General features: G+C 38.9%; 1 protein-coding gene across 5 annotated transcripts in view; it reads right to left on the bottom strand.

The window, feature by feature from the left end:
- AKAP7 (A-kinase anchoring protein 7) overlaps positions 1-17,168 on the bottom strand; it is a 151,949-nt gene that overhangs the window by 86,361 nt on the left and 48,420 nt on the right. For all 5 annotated transcript variants that reach the window (XM_060616671.3, XM_060616675.3, XM_060616669.3 and 2 more), the window contains exon 6: positions 6,591-6,703. In XM_060616671.3, the coding sequence (XP_060472654.3) occupies positions 6,591-6,703 (113 nt within the window). The remainder of the gene's footprint in view (positions 1-6,590; positions 6,704-17,168) is intronic.

Here is a 17,168-nt window from a genome sequence, read left to right as displayed (position 1 = left end):
CTGTTCCAAATTTATTATAGAGACTCCCTTGAGAAGGAACAGTCTAGCACTCCTGAGTTTTGAAATGGTTTATAAAGGCACATCATTGTGCAGAACCAGGAAAGTCAGTGGCAGCTACATTATACCAGCCACTTAACAAAATCCTGAGAAAATGTGCTACCTGCTAGATACATAAGAGTAAATAATGGCAGTAGGTGAGGAAAGACAACGGCAGAAGGTCCTGGCAGAGGAAGGATGGGATTCAGCCAACCTAGTGTAGAAATTCTGTACTACAACTGGTCCTGTATATTGAATCAGGGACTGGGTTTTCCCCCTTAATTGTGCCACCATCATCCATACGCTCCTTTTCCACTTCCCATTGCCATCTCTACTGATGACTGACCTGTATTCTCCTCCCTGCTTCTCCCACCCAGCCTCATCATCTTATGGTCCGATAACCACTTCTTTGCCCATGCTTTCTGCATATCAAATCCTGCACTCAAAACAAACCAGTCTAAGTGACATCTGTAGCTAACAATTTCAAAGGAGACCATTTCTTTCATTCTAAAGTTCTCTCACTGTCTAACTCTGTGAAAAGTTGCTACAAGGAAGTGCCAATTAACAAACTATAGCTTTGTTGGTTTAGTGCTACCTTAGTAATTTGAAAGAGTCATAGGCCAGGAAAAGGATCTAAAAAGGCTAGAAAATAATTAATGCTTAAAAACAACGGATTTATCCATGAAAAGATCACATTTATTTCTTAAGGAATCTAGATCTGCATTAAGATACTTTTTGATTTGAAACTGGTCTTCTTCTGCCACCAAGTGTTAGCACACATTTCTAACCAACCAGTTTTTGCAATGGTTAAATCACAGAAGTACGAGGTCCCGCAGTGAGAAAAATATATCCAAAAGAAGGCATATAAAAAGCATGGACTTAAAAGCATGGATAAAAAGCATATAAAAAGTTGCAGACTAACCACATAAAACAAATACATTCCAAGAAAACTACACAGAGAACTTGAATTTTAGTTACTATTTCAGACACATGGCAATTTAATAAGATTTTCTAAGGCTCCATTCATTTAATGAAAGAAACTACAACTCTCAAAGCACAATGATAATCAAACTACCTTTAAAATATACAGTAACTATTTTCAATAGTCTCTAATGCAATATACCCTACTAGAATTTCATGAAACTAAGAATATGCAAAACTAACACATTGACTAAATGCCTCCTACTGTTAGAAAAACATATAATGCCAAGGGAAATCTTAAGTTTCTCAGATTCTAAATTAAGAGAACTCACTTCTGAGCTTGGGAACCAGAAAGTCATGCTGTAGCTGAGGAAGTTCCAACCAGGAAATTTGAACAAGAGTTTCTGTATTTTCAAAATGCTGATCACAATCTACAGAACTTCTGGTTATCCCACTGGACTTTTGGTTAATTCTACTAAGTGGTATTACCTACAAATAGGTGCCTATCAGAGGATGGCACCCCACAGCCTAGGACTTCTGCAGCCAACACTAAACACCACTGGGAAATCCTCATAGCAGATCCTATGACCGTTCCAGTGGTGGTAAACATTCATCCCCTGCACCAGAGATCTGTTCATATCTTTTACACCAGTGACAAATGTTATCTTCATGAACAGACCAATTATGGCTTCAGCTTTAAATCTTTATACACACACACACACACACACACACACACACACACACACACTGGCATGGATTAACAGCTTTTTAAATTGTAAAAATGATTCAGTATATGGTGAAAAAAAATACCAGTTGAAGTCCTATTACAGAATAATTGGTTATACTTCCCGTAGATAATAATGAATGGATAATCTTAACTACCTCAGAATCTGCCTATAATGATGCAGAGCACCCCTCCACCCAGAACACCCTTTTTACCAATAATTACCATGTCTACAGTAATAACAGCGGTATCTTAGGAGTATATCAGTATCTACTCACTACACAAAGTGATTTCCGGATGACCTTCTAGCAGGTCACACTGAAATATAAAGAGTACACCAACCTTCCAAACAGCATCTTGGTGGGAGATACTATTAGCTCTTTTCTAGATACTTTCGCTACGTACCACCTATCCATACCAGAAACAACACTCCTCAGGATGATGGAAAACCTTCAAGTTTTCTGCATCTGGTGGCTTCGCCTTACCCTTCATTGTCATGAGACATCTAACTTGCCCATCACCATTTCTATGATCAGCCCACTAAGGCTCCACTCTTCCTCAGAACCTCAGCAAACTCCCAACCAACCACAAGAGAAATCCTGTGTGTGTCAAGAGAAATTTACTATATTCCAGGTGACGTTAAGATCAGAGGTATTCAGTGACCTACCAGAAGAATTATGGGCTAAAAGAGCAATTGCAGGAACCCACATTTTACCGTCAAAATACAAGGAAGTTTTGTGCTATTAACACAGTCCTTATAAGTATCTATTTTAATAGCTTCTTAAATCATCGATATACCATAACTGACTTAAAAATTCCCTCACTGTAATGGAAGCTTTTTCTAATTTTTCTCTATTACACATAGTGGTTCAGTAAACATCTTTACACATAAAGAATTTCTTCTTTTAAATTGTTTCTTAGTTATAAAATAAGTAAGTCCTACGGCTATAATGTACAACATGGTGATAATAGTTAAAAATAACTATATTGTTAAAAAATACTACATTATATATTTGGAAATTACTAAGAGAGTTGTAAAAGTTCTCACAACAACCAAAAATGGTAACTATATGAAGTGATGGATGTGTTAACTAACCTTATTACGGTAATCATTTTGTAATATATTCATATACTAAATCATTAGGTTGTACACTTGAAACTTACACAATGCTATGTATCTATTTTATCTAAATAAAAACTATTTGTTTAGGATAATTTCAGAAGCATGAACCTCTTAAAGAATATAAATATTTTAACTTTTTATAGGAATTGCTCAATGTATAGCTCAAAGGGCCATACCAAGCCACCATTCAAATCCCTGATGGTCCTTCTACCTCAAGTGTACACTAACAAATGTTCCTCTAATACAAAATGGTTGGAAGTATAAATTAGGACGACTGTGTGTGGTATTTTTAAAAAGTTAAAATGTACAATGCCCTTTGACCTTGACACTCCACTTCAAAAAACTGGTTCTTTGAAATAATGGCATATTTACCTAAAGAAAAATGAACAAGGATGCTCACTGCAGCACTGTTTGTGCTATAAAAAAAAAAAAAAAAAAAAAAAAAAAAACAAAAACAAAAAACAGACATTAATGTAATTATTCATCAAGGGGAGAATAAATTATGATAAATCAAAATAATGTATATTTATTTCTGTTTTAAAGAAACTATATGCAGGTTATTTGCACCCATCTATCTACACGTTTGCAGTGTATAGAGAAAAAGTCAAGAGGATATACCACTAGCAGTGGTAACCTACAGAGAAATTGGGGAAAAGGTGGTGATGGGATAGTGATGAAAGAAAAATTATATAATTCACTCCATAGGTTTGCATGTGTTTGGACTGTTTACAGTGACCAAATATTCATCTAATACTTTTACAATTAAAATAACTTTTAAAATAAAAGAAAGTACTTGCAATAAGACAAACTTCGTAACACTTGAGTGATTGAAACCTATTATTTCCTACCTCTCTCTCTCTTCCTCCTTTTATTCTTTGTCAATCTAAATAACACTGAACACTAGCAATACTTTCCATTACTGATTTTATCAATGTCCATTGCCTTGTAAATGAGTGAACCAGAATAAAAACCAGGTAGAGAATTGGTGCTGAGAAAGAAGAATAGATGTTTGGAAATGTAAAAAAATTAAGAAGAAAGAGACTGAAGAACCACATATTTTCAAATAATCTGTATTCCAAACCACAAAGCATAATAAAAGTGTACTTTTGTGCACGCTATCTTTTCATACTGGCTTTAACTTTTACAGTGGAACAAACGATTTGCTGCATAAAGAAAATGCTGGGTATTTATTTAAACCTGCAGGTCTCAGACTAAACCACTCTGCAGACCATCTGATTAGAATCACCTGTGGTACTGCCCGACCATCAAAAGCAAGGTCTTTAGGTACAACTCCAGATCTGAAGCTAGAGGGTGGATATCTTCAAGCTTCAATGTTGACATATGAATCCCACAGTTTAAAATATACATTCTTAAGCATTCAGGAACACTGGGCATCATAGTAGTACACAGGAACAGAGTCACTCCATATTGAAAAGAAAAAGATCTCACTTGGCTGTCTGAAAGACAGTAAAGTCATAATTTATTTTCTAGGGGCATCTGGGTGTCTCAGTCAGGTTGGGCATCCGACTTCGGCTCAGGTCACGATCTCACGATTTGTGAGTTCAAGCCCTGCGTCGGGCTCTGTGCTGACAGCTCAGAGCCTGGATCCTGCTTTGGATTCTCTGTCTCCTCTCTCTCCTTCTCTCTCTGCCCCTCCTACTTGTGCTCTGTCTCTCTCTGTCTCTCAAAAATAAATAACTGTAAGAAAAAAATTTTTTTTTTTATTTATTTTTTTTATTTTTTTTTATTTTTGGGACAGAGAGAGACAGAGCATGAACGGGGGAGGGGCAGAGAGAGAGGGAGACACAGAATCGGAAGCAGGCTCCAGGCTCCGAGCCATCAGCCCAGAGCCTGACGCGGGGCTCGAACTCACGGACCGCGAGATCGTGACCTGGCTGAAGTCGGACGCTTAACCGACTGCGCCACCCAGGCGCCCCAGAAAAAAAATTTTTTAATAATAATTTATTTTCTAAAGATTACGCTTTCTAATCTAGACAAAATACAATCCGATTTAGATTTTATATACCATTCAGGCAGGGACTGTTTCTATTTTGATCATAACTCTGAGCCCAGCACCAATGTCTGGCACGTACTAGGCACTCAGTAAATATCGGCTGACTTAATAGGATTTGGACCAGGGAGCTCCTCACGTAAATACAGAAATTAATTTGGATGAACTGGATGTGGCCAGTGGGGGCAGAGAATATGAGCCTGGGAAAGAGATAAGATGGGTTCCATGCAGGGCTCTGCAAATGGAGGAACAGGATCTCATTCAGCCACTTAACATTTGTTAGTCTCATATCCCTTTTCTATAAAATAAGGGAGCAGATTTGCGGAAATTAACTGCCAAGGAATCATTTAAATTTAGCCTGAAACGTTGAAATTGAGATTCTGGAGTAGCTGAAACACTCCTTTGATAAATGTCCTTGTGTGCTCTCATGTAAAAGCTAAAACTGTAAAGACAAAGAAACATTTTGAAATGATGGATATTACCTTCACCACTGATTTGTCATTCTGTGATTAAGTGTGAAATCACTGGCAAGAGGACAATCCATTTGAAAGCAAAACAAGAAAGATAATGAGTAAAAACAGTAAACCATCAGTCTGCAAGTTTTGACAGTTGTTAGTCCAAATTTCAACATCTGTTACTTAAAATATTTAGGAATGTTACCTGATAGAGTTATTATTGAATGTGGGGCATAGTCACCAAAAGAAAAAAAAAAAAAAACATCTTTTTGAGAAAGTATTCACAATAGCTTGTAAAAAACTCACAACCACAGGATGGTCAATCACCCAAACAGAGGTTCTAAAAGACTGAAAAGACCTTCTGAGCGAAAAGACGTTAAATACAATATGTGCCAAATTTAGAAAAGAGATCTACTTACTAATAAACATGACCTTCATTTATAAAGCTGCAAATCAGTCTTAACTGCAGCAAAGGGTCATGGAGAGTAGGAACGAATATTAATCTGCATGGCCATCTCCAGAACTCTGGTATGTTAGAGCAGGTCAGATGTCTAAATGTGCATAAGACGCTCCCTAGGCTGAAATGGGAAAAACAATGAAGGGTGCCCTTAGGATTCCAGGAGAAAAGCTCATGAATCCTGAAGAAAACCAAAAGTTACTCCAACCTGTGAGAAGGCAGAAAGTCACCCTAAGATGTGGGAGGTCCAGAGACCGGTCCCTCAGCTCGTGTCAGGAAAAAGTACTTTTAAGTGATGGGAGGATGGGAGCTCCTCAGTTACCCTCTTGCCCAGTCCGTGGAACACCTGTTCCAAGCCCTAATGGCAACAACTGCTGAACACACAAGGTCGTCTACTGGAGCCCTTGAAAGAGATGCGTAAAGGGGCATAAAAAAGCTTGTCCCACCTTGAAGAACCCAGTTCCAGTGAGCAGCACCAGGGTATGCAGGCCAGAGGAAGAAGCTTTGAGGGCAGCAGGCTGTGAACAACCATAAGCAAAGAAAGCAGTAAAATGGGGCCTCAGCCCTGCCTCAACACCCTTCAACGGAGCAGATATGGCAACAGACGAAGCAGCAGGAAACGTGGGTCAGAGTATACAGCTAACAGCCACAGAGGCAAAGGAGGGCACAGGAGTAATGGCCTGCATGGAGTCTCGTGAGCCAGCTCAGCATCCCTGGGAACTGGAAACAATCTCACTTGGAATCCCGGGACCAAGAGTAGCAGGGGGTCAAAAACGACCGCAAATGTCACTCATGCCCCAACCATGCTTATTAAGGCTGGTGTAGCGGGCAAAACAAGGCTTAGGATAAAACTGTCCACTCACCTTCTTCCGGAGCCGTGGTGCTTTGGACAATTTCATAAAAGTCAAATGAGGCTTAAAACCCCTGTTTTCTCCTGCCAAGATGCCCTTTTCTTGAAACGTCCTTTTTGCAGTCTCTAAAGAAAATAAAAACCAAAAACTGCTACTGCAACACATAGCTACCTTTCATTATAAAAATGGCAGTTCAAAAAATAACAAATTACTCTATAATGAAGATTAAATACCTGTATGACATTATTTTTTAAGAGAGGAAAAACCACAATGTGTATAACAAGTATATTATTAAATTTGCAGAGATTTCAAATTTTAAGTTAAGCACGCAAAAGCAACAATTTGAAAAGGAAACATTTAATAAAACAAAAAAAATTTGTCTGATATGTTGATTTTCACTGAATATCCCAGTGGTATCCATACTCATAAAGAAGGACCAGCTTATCTGTAACCCATAATATCTAAAGACCAAGATGGAATAAAAGAAATCAGATTCACCCTCCCATCTGAAACAATAAAAGGACAAGGTACATAAAATAATGGTTTGCAAGACACTGTATGTATTGGGCAAAAACAGGTCAGTGATCTCTTAGAGATGAAAAACAAGGTAAGCCCCTTAGGGTTAGAGTTAGGGGTTAAGGGTTAGGGTTTGGGGTTAGGGTTAGACATATAGTGTTAGGGGTTAGTGTTAGGGTTAGGGGTTAAGGGTTAGGGTTAGAAATAGTGTTAGGGGTTAAGGGTTAGGACTTGGGGTTAGGGGTCGCTCCTCATCAGGGAAATACAAATCAAAACCACACTCAGAGATCACCTCACGCCAGTCAGAGTGGCCAAAATGAACAAATCAGGAGACTATAGATGCTGGAGAGGATGTGGAGAAACGGGAACCCTCTTGCACTTTTGGTGGGAATGCAAATTGGTGCAGCCACTCTGGAAAACAGTGTGGAGGTTCCTTAAAAAATTAAAAATAGACCTACCCTATGACCCAGCAATAGCACTGCTAGGAATTTACCCAAGGGATACAGGAGTACTGATGCATAGGGGCACTTGTACCCCAATGTTTATAGCGGCACTCTCAACAATAGCCGAATTATGGAAAGAGCCTAAATGTCCATCAACTGATGAATGGCTAAAGAAATTGTGGTTTATATACACAATGGAGTACTACGTGGCAATGAGAAAGAATGAAATATGGCCCTTTTTAGCAACATAGATGGAACCGGAGAGTGTTATGCTAAGTGAAATAAGTCATACAGAGAAAGACACATACCATATGGTTTCACTCTTATGCGGATCCTGAGAAACTAACAGAAACCCATGGGGGAGGGGAAGGAAAAAAAAAAAAGAGGTTAGAGTGGAAGAGAGCCAAAGCATAAGAGACTGTTAAAAACTGAGAATAAACTGAGGGTTGAGGGGAGGTGGGAGGGAGGGGAGGGTGGGTGATGGGTATTGAGGAGGGCACCTTTTGGGATGAGCACTGGGTGTTGTATGGAAACCAATTTGAAAATCAACTTCATATAATGAAAAAAAAAAAAAAAGAAATAGTGTTAGAGGTTAGTTTAGGTTATGGGTTAGTGTTAGGGTTAGGGTTAGAAGTAGGGTTAGGATTCGTATCAAGCTTTGCTAAGTGGTAAAAAATGGGTTTAGAGAGGTGGGCAGGAGCATTACAGACATGGTAAAATCTTCAGATTGTATTCTCAGTATGGCGGGAAATCCTGGATTTTAAGCAAGGGAAATGTACGTGTGAGAATAACTTTCTTTATTCATCTCTATTTTAACTACAAGGTACATTTCTTTCTCTGGAAGAAATTTAATCTCAGACAATCCAATGGTCCCCTCTTTTCGTAGGACTGTAGTTTAGCTGAATAGAAGGTAGCTAATGGGGTGTCGTACGTTTTAGAAGGGGATGTAGCATCTGGCTCTTGGGTCATCATCCGCAACTCCTGAGACACGCACCATGCTTGGTTTTTGTAGTGGACCCTCCCTCATCCCTATATAATGACTGCAACTTCCCTCCCACCTCTGGTGTGCAAGATTTCATTCTGTTGGTCACCATACCCTGGCAAGCAGGAGTTCACTGAACCTGTCTGAGCCCCTTTCCCACTTTCTTGCTATTCTTGAGCACCCAAAAATAGCATAATTACCCAGGACCAAGGGGGAAAAGGCCGAAACCCTGTAAGACCACCCATTCACACAATACCACCCTCACTTCACCTCTACCACCCCTCTAGAAGCACAGGGGCTTCTTCCTTGCCACACTTATAGGCACACTTCAGGAGCAAACCACAGGGTCACCCCTGCTCTCGGACTCATGCGAGTTTCTGCTCTTCCAGTCAGGATGATGGAGGGGCAAGAACTCACACTCTACCTTGGGCTCTAACTCTCTTCTTTGCCTGACCCTGGGAGTCTTTTCTAGCATCAAAGCAGGAAAAACTTACCATTATGTTTAGGTGTTGAACTCCCAAAGCCTTTCCTCGATTTTTCTTGCTATATTCTATTCTGTGAACATGGGTGCCACTGTCAGGGTGGGGGGAGGTGGGGAGAATAGGCACAGAACACGGCATATAAGAAATACAAAGAGAGGGATGCCTGTGTGGCTCATTCAGTTAAGCCTCTGACTTTGGCTCGGGTCATGATCTCACGGTTCATGAGTTTGAGCCCCACATCAGGCTCTGCACTAACAGTGTGGTGCCTGCTTGGGATTCTCTCTCTCTCTCCCTCTCTCTCTGCCCCTATTCCCACCTTGCTCTCTCTCAAAAATAAATAAATAAACTTAAAAAGAAACAGAGTTAAAATATTAAGCGAACTCATACACAACTGCCATTTTTATGGGTCAAAAATAGTCAAATATTGGCAGTGTCTGATAGCTTAACATATACCATGGTGGACTAACTTATTAAGTTCCTAGGATCGGACTGAAGGGATTAGGACATATTTTCTAAGTCTTCAAGTATTTGAAGAATTAGCACGGAGAAGAGTTACTGGTAGCAACTCGGCAACATGTTCGTATCAACCCAGAAAACAGACATGGCATGAAGGTGCGAAAGCAAAAATTCATTTGTGCATTTATTTACTGAGCACTTCCCAAGTATGTCAGGCACACTATCTGCTTAAGACAGCAAACATGTCCCTACTTTCAGAGAGCTTATAGTCTCAGGGGACAGATTTGGGTCCAGTAAAGAGAAGGACTTAACAATGTTCAGAATTATCAAAAACTACAAAAGATACAAAGAAAGGAGTTTTGTGAAGAGAAATTAAGAGAGTAGGCATCTGTACTGTTCATTACTATCTATATTAGTTTACACTTATGTATTTTACTTGATGTAACAATCTTATTATCAACTGATTCTAAAGATATAACATTTTCCTATTTACTGGTTTCAGTTACATTAAATTTTGACCCAACAGTTTTCATTATTCACTGGGCGTAATTTTTTTTTTTTTTCTTTCAGAGAGAGAGAGACAGAGAAAGCATGAGCTGAGCTGGGGAGGGCAGAGAGAGAGGGAGACAGAATCCCAAGCAGGCTCCTCACTGTCAGTGCAGAGTCTGATGAGGGGCTCAAAGCATGAACCATAAGATCATGATCTGAGCCGAAATCAAGAGTCAGACACTCAACCAACTGAGCCACCCAGGTGCCCTAGGCCTTAAATTTTTGATGATAGGTATCTGTTTACAATACTGTTTTAAATAATATGTCACAAAGCACATATAATTTGTTATTGTGTTTTGTTCAGTACAGTATATTCTCTAGGTAGACAGAAATAAGAAAAAAAAGAAATTGTTGTCTTCTTTTTGAAAAGTATTTCTTAGTGTTGGTGTTTTGCTCCTAATAGCAGTATAATCTATTGCTTAGCTAGACTACAGGGTAATGGTTATAGATATATCATTCTTGAGGGACACCTGGGTGGCTCAGTCGGTTAAGCATCTGACTCTTGATCTTTCGGTTAGTGAATCTGAGCCCAACGTCAGGCTTTGCTGACAGCACAAAGCCTGCTTAGGATTCTCTCTCTTCCTATCTCTCTGCCCCTCCCCTGCTCGTACACGCTCTCAAAATAAACAAACATTTTTTTGAAAGGTCATTCTTGAGAAGACTTTTTGCCGGTGTGAAAACCACGTGTCATTTTTCATCTACGCTAACTCACATTCTGAAGAGAAGCTTATGAATAATTTAAGAGATTGTTCAATTCCTCCTAGTCCACAGCCATTCCTCCAAGCACTAAATAGAAAATCACACAGCAAATATATCAGACACCCTTCAAAAGCCAACTAAGAACACTTCCTAAATGATACATGCCTCATAGCTAAAGGTGCAAAATGTCCGAAGAACAATTTCTTAAAATGTATTTAAACACTAGGAGACTTCACTATATAAAAGAAGACTGAAATGAATATTTCATTAAAGAAACAATATTTTGTAATCCTAACAAATACAGTTTTATCTATTTGGGGGAGGGGGTTGTTTTATTCAACAAACATTTATTGAGTATGCTAAGCACTAGGAAGTTTTATCTGTTTTTTAATTTTTTATATATATTTATTTTTATATAGGACATTTTATTCAAATGAACCCATAAGTATGTAGCAACAATAAATTTATAGCTAAAATGTAAAGAAATTGCTAAAGTTGTCTCAAAGTAACTGTTGCAACAGACCAATTTTAATAAAATCATGTCTTTTTAACTAAATACACCTTCTTGTAATTTTTTTTCCTTTTTTCCTCTTTTGCTGTTTTTACCCTTTTGCTAACATTGTAAGGGATATTTATATGATAGCATGATCTATAATTTGAGAATAATCACAAAGAGGTTTATTTTTTTATTGAGGTATACAAAAAGTTTACTAATAAGAGTAGTCTAGGGGCGGCTGGTGGCTCAGTTAAGTGTCCAAGTCTTGATTTTCGTTCAGGTCATGATCTCACATTCCGTGAGACTGAGCCCCATGTTGGGCTCCATGCTGACAGCGCAGAGCCTCCTTGGGATTCTCTCTCTCTCCCTCTCTGCCCCGCCCATGCGTTCACGCAGCACACGTGCACTCTCTCTCTCAAAATAAAAAGAATAATTTAGAATACTAAATGTAAATTACATAGTCCTAATAAATTCTTAAGTTTTAATATTCTATTTCAGATGCAACAGAAATAAGTAGCTGGATTTCAGCTTTAAGAAGACTGATTTGTAATTAGACAATACACCATACAATAGGGGGTGATAAAGTCTCTCCATGCTTTCTAATTGGAAGATACTTTCTTACACTATTTTAAGTTACAGTAAATCTATGTCACATATAGTATGAAAAATCTCAATAAAATTTTAGAATCGCTGTTTAGCCATCTAAACTTGAATGAAATAAAAGCCATACAACTGTTTTTGTTGTTCCTATGTTATTACTATTTGAAGGATTCTTGTTTCCATATATATGCTACTTAAACTGTTTCATTTTAGATTTAGTAAGTCATTTGAACTGTATATACACTTCAACATAAAGGCTGCCATAATATGAACTTCAATTAAAAAATTTTTATACTCATCATTTTAAGCAGATATTTCCAATTCATTACTATGTAAAACTGTCCAACAGAATTTTAAAACATTTCATTCTTGAAAGCAAGTCTAAAATTACACCTTGATGCCACAGGAATCATATTCATTCCACTGCAGTTGAGGAAAGAGACCCAGACTGAGCGCTCTAACACTGGCTCAGTTCTCTTATTATTCAATTCGTGTCCTTGGACAGATTCCTTAAACTTGACAGTAAAAGTGATGAGGCCATTACAAATGATCTCTCAGCTCCCTCTTCTATCCCCACAACCAGCCAGTCCAGGTGAACAGTCAGAGAATGCTGGTACAGTATCCATCAGGGATTCTAGGCACCAGGACTGGATTTTACGCTCATGCAGAGATTTAGACACAAATATAAATAAGAAAAGAGAGACTATGTTCGTTCAGTTACACTTTTATGCTTACATCATACATTTTTCATTGACTTATACATCTCTTTAAAAGACAGTTATTGAATATCTATTAAATAGCAGGCTCTGGGGACCCAAAGATGAAAGATTCCCTCTAAAAGCTTTCACTCTAGTTGAGAAACATTGATTTTAAACAATCAAATGCAATGAACTACTGTAGTTTCTACAGTAGATAAGCATTTATATACAGAATATAGGGAAGGTGAGAGAAGAAAGTGGTCATTTCTGTTTTGAAGAAATCAGAAAAGCCTTCATTTTGGAAATGACATTTGAAATGAGTCCTATAAAAGATCAATTATACAGTCTGAAAAAGAAATTAAGAAATTAAGAATAAACTCAACTCCATTTACAATAGTATCAAAAATAATACAATACTTAGGAATAAACTTTACCAAGGAGGCAAAAGACTAACAACTACAAAATGGTACTGAAAGAAACGGAAGAAGAAACAAAGTAAATGGAAGACATCTCACGTTCATGGACTGGAAGCCTTAATACTGTGAAGATGTCAATACTACCCAACATGATCTACAGACAATGCAATTCCTATCAAAGTTCCAATGACGTTTTGTGCAGAAATAGAAAACAACATCCTAAAATTGATATGAAATCTCAAGGGACCCTAGCCAAAAATTCTTAATAAAGAAGAACAAAGCTAGAAGTCGCACATTTCCTTGTTTCAAAATTTACTACAAGGCTACAGTAATCAAAACAGTGTGCTCACACCTGTCAGAATGGTTAAAATCAAAACAGAAGAAACAAGTGTTGGTAAGGGTGTGAAGGAAAAGGAACCCTCTGGCACTGCTGGTGGGAATGCAAGCAGGTACAGCCATTGTGGAAGACAGAGGTTCCTCATAAAGTTCAAAATAGAACTACCTTATGACCTAGTAATCACACTACTGACTATTTATTCAAAAAAGACAAAAACACTAATTCAAAGGGATACATGTATCCCCATGTTTATTGCAACATAATTTACAATAGTCAAGATATGGAAGCAGCCCAAGTGTCCATCGACAGATAAATGGATAAAGAAGATGTGGTGTACATATACAATGGAATATTATTCAGCCATTAAAAAAGAATGAAATACTACCATTTGCAACAATATGGATAGAACTAGGGAATACAACGCGAAGCAAAGTGAGTCAGGAAAGACCAATACCATACGGTTTCACTCATATGTGGAATTTAAGAAACAAATGAACAAAGGAAAAAGAGACATAGAGGCGAACTAAGAAAAAGACACTAACTCTAGAGAACAAACTGATAGTTACCAGAGGGGAGGTGGGGGGGCGGGGAATGGGGGAAATAGGTGATGGGGATTAAAGAGTACAGTTATCATGATGAGCACTGAGTAATGTACAGAACTGCTGAATCACTATATTGTACACCTAAACGAATACAACACTGCATGTTAATTATACTGGGGTAAAACAGTGTGGCACTGGCAAAAACACAAACCTACAAAACCAATAGAAAAGACTGCCCAGAAATCAACCCTCTTGTATATCATCAAATGGTTTCCAACAAGAATGCCAAGACCATTCAGTGGGGAAAGGACAGTCTTCTCAACAAGTAGTATTGGAAAAACCGGGTATCCACATTGCAAAAGAATGAAGTGAAACCCTTGCCTTATACCGTATACAAAATACTAAAGTTGGGACAATGAACCAGTGAAAAAAAAAAGGTAGAAAATACAGAAGTACAGGAGAGAGAGGAAGGAACCAGTAAAGCAATCTCCAGACTGAAGTGTCAGATCAAGAACACAGCTGAAGACATTAGTCTAAAATATACTGAAGATACATCTTTTCCTAAAACTATATGAGGCTTAAAAAGCCAAACACAGCAGCAGGTTTACTAAGTACAGGGAACAAATGAAGTAGGTCCCAGCCTCAGTTTTGTCTGTGGAGGGAAGGGCAGAAGGCTAAGGGAACTTAACAGAAGCCTGGAGTGACAGGGGACAAGAGAAAGAGAGGCAGGAGAAGTGGCCTGTCAACAGGACGCTGCTGAGTCTTGAAAACTTACACTTGCAGGAGAACAAATATACATGACATGAAAATGTTTTCTTCATTTTCCCGTGCCTTTGATAACTACTCATTAACACCTGTTATGTGTCACGCTTTCTAGAAGGTACTAGGTAAATAACCGTCAACAGAACAGTCATGGTCCTTGCCATCATGGAGCTTAACCCAGGAAAGACTGTCAAACAAAATTACACTGTTATAACTGGTGATGAGATCTGCGAAGGAGACACACCAGGTACAATGACAGAGACCTTACTCATGAAGAGACTCTCTTTACAGAGGAAAGGGAAATGGTCTCTGAGGTGGTGACATTTGAGCTGAACAATGAAAAGGTCCAAATGGAGGGTTAACTCATATATTTGCAAAAGTTCCATGGCAAGAAAGAACTCATTGAGTCCCAGTACTGGAGAGAAAGCAGCATAACCACGTGAGCACGGTAGGCAAGATGAGAGAACCACGACAAGACAGGAGACAGCACACCAGCACAGAGACACTGTGGACCCAAGCAAGGAGTCGGGATTTTATTTTATTTTTAAATGTCTTATTGTAATGTTTGTTTATTTCTGAGACAGCGTGACCACACATGCCAGCGGGGGAAGGGGGAGGGGGCGGAGAAGGGGGGACAGAGGATCCGAAGCAGGCTCTGCACTGACAGCACAGAGCCCGATGAAGGGCTTGAACTCGAGAACTGTGAGATCATGACCTGAGCCAAAGTTGGATACTTAACTGACTGAGCTACCCGGGTGCCCCAAGGAGTCTGGATTTTAATTTGCCCAGGTTGTTGGGGTAAAAAAGCAAATGACTGAACTGATCTACCATTGGTATTTGCCAGACCGGTCACAAAACAGAAGAACAAGAAGACAGGGCACCTGAAAGAGCCACCAACAGAGTAATGCACCATGAAGCCATGACCAGTTTAAGAAGGAATAAAACATGTTGGCCAGGAAGAGGAAACAAGAGGGCTCAGTGGGGTCCCACAGCATGAGTAAAAATGGAGAGAAAGTGAAATAGCATGAAGGGTGGGAAGTTAGGGTGATAGACAGCTCTGTCCAATGTTCGGTCTTACAGTAGTTCTGGCAGGTGAATAGCCAAAGGTTTCACTATACTTATGAACTTGCTGGAGCACAGTATGAGTGTAGGAGGCTACCTTCAAAGAAGTCAAGGGATTTTAAGAAAAGTAATAGTGATGGTAGCAGTGGGGTGGAGGGGTAGGACTTATCATTATTAGTAATGATAACAGCCATCATCTATTTACCGCTGTATATGTGCCAAACTGCGCTAAGCACTTCATGTACGTTATCCTATTTTGAGAACAGTTACTATCATGCTCATCTTACAAATAAGGAAACTGAATGCAAAGTCAATCCCAACAGACTCCACTTCCACAGCTCACTCTGAGCCAGGATGGTTAGATGGTTGTGCTCATGGTGCTGCAAGAAAGGGTCGCAGTGTGAGGTAGGAAACAAAGTGCTCAACAAGTGAGAGGAAATATTTGGACAACAGCAAGAATGAGAGGTAGAGGGTGACAAAACTCCACAGCATGAACCACCAATAAGGATTGTGCATGAGGGCAGATTGGGGACAAAGCAACAGAGAACGGAGAGAAAATGGATGACCTCTGGGCCTCATGGTGTGAGGCATGTGGTGGAAGGAGCAGCCTTCACCCAGAGGAAGCTGTGATCTCAGATTAGCAAATCTCAGATCAGCTAAGGCAAGAAGGTCAAGGGGATGCTACCGCAAACTAGGAGTCCAGTTGCTAATTTACAGTGTAACTAGTACAGTGATGAAGAACACAGACTCTGGTGCAGGGTGGACAAAATGAGGGCAGGGAATCAAAAGTACAAATTTCCAGTTATTATATAAATTAAGTCAGGGGATATAAGGTACAACATGGTTTCTATACTTAATAATACCATATTGGTATTTGAAGGTTGCTAAGGGAGTAAATAAAAGTTCTCATCACAAGAAAAAAATCTGTTACTATGTGAGGTAATGAATATTAACTAGACTTTCTGTCTAGTCATTTCACAATAGACACGTACGTAACAAATCACTATGTTGTAAACCCTGAAACTAATATAATCTCATATGTCAATTATTCCTCAATAAAAGAGGATGTCTAACAACAGGGGAACAGTAAAATAAATTAGGATGCAATGACATATTATACAATCATTTAAAAATACAATTACACAGGGGTGCCTGGGTGGCTCAGTCGGTTAAGCGTCCAACTTCGGCTCAGGTCATGATCTCATGGTCCGTGAGTTCGAGCCCCGCGTCGGGCTCTGTGCTGACAGCTCAGAGCCTGGAGCCTGTTTCAGATTCTGTGTCTCTGTCTCTTTCTGCCCCTCCCCTGTTCATGCTCTGTCTCTCTCTGTCTCAAAATTAAATAAACGTTAAAATAAATAAATAAGTAAATAAGCAAATAAATAAATAAATAAATAAATAAATAAATAAAAATAGTCACACAATTAAAAAATGCTTTTGGAAACTATGCTGTGATGTTGATAATGGTAACTAACATTTCTTGAGTGAGCATTTGTTCTGTACCAAATACTCTTCTTAATGTTTATTTATTTTTAAGAGAGAGAGACAGAGAC

This window comes from Panthera onca, chromosome B2 (assembly GCF_046562875.1).
Source record: "Panthera onca isolate mPanOnc1 chromosome B2, mPanOnc1 haplotype 2, whole genome shotgun sequence".
NCBI classification, from domain to species: Eukaryota; Metazoa; Chordata; class Mammalia; order Carnivora; family Felidae; genus Panthera; species Panthera onca.
The sequence above is the reverse complement of the archived record's forward strand: the minus strand, read 5'-3'. Positions and strand labels throughout refer to the sequence as shown.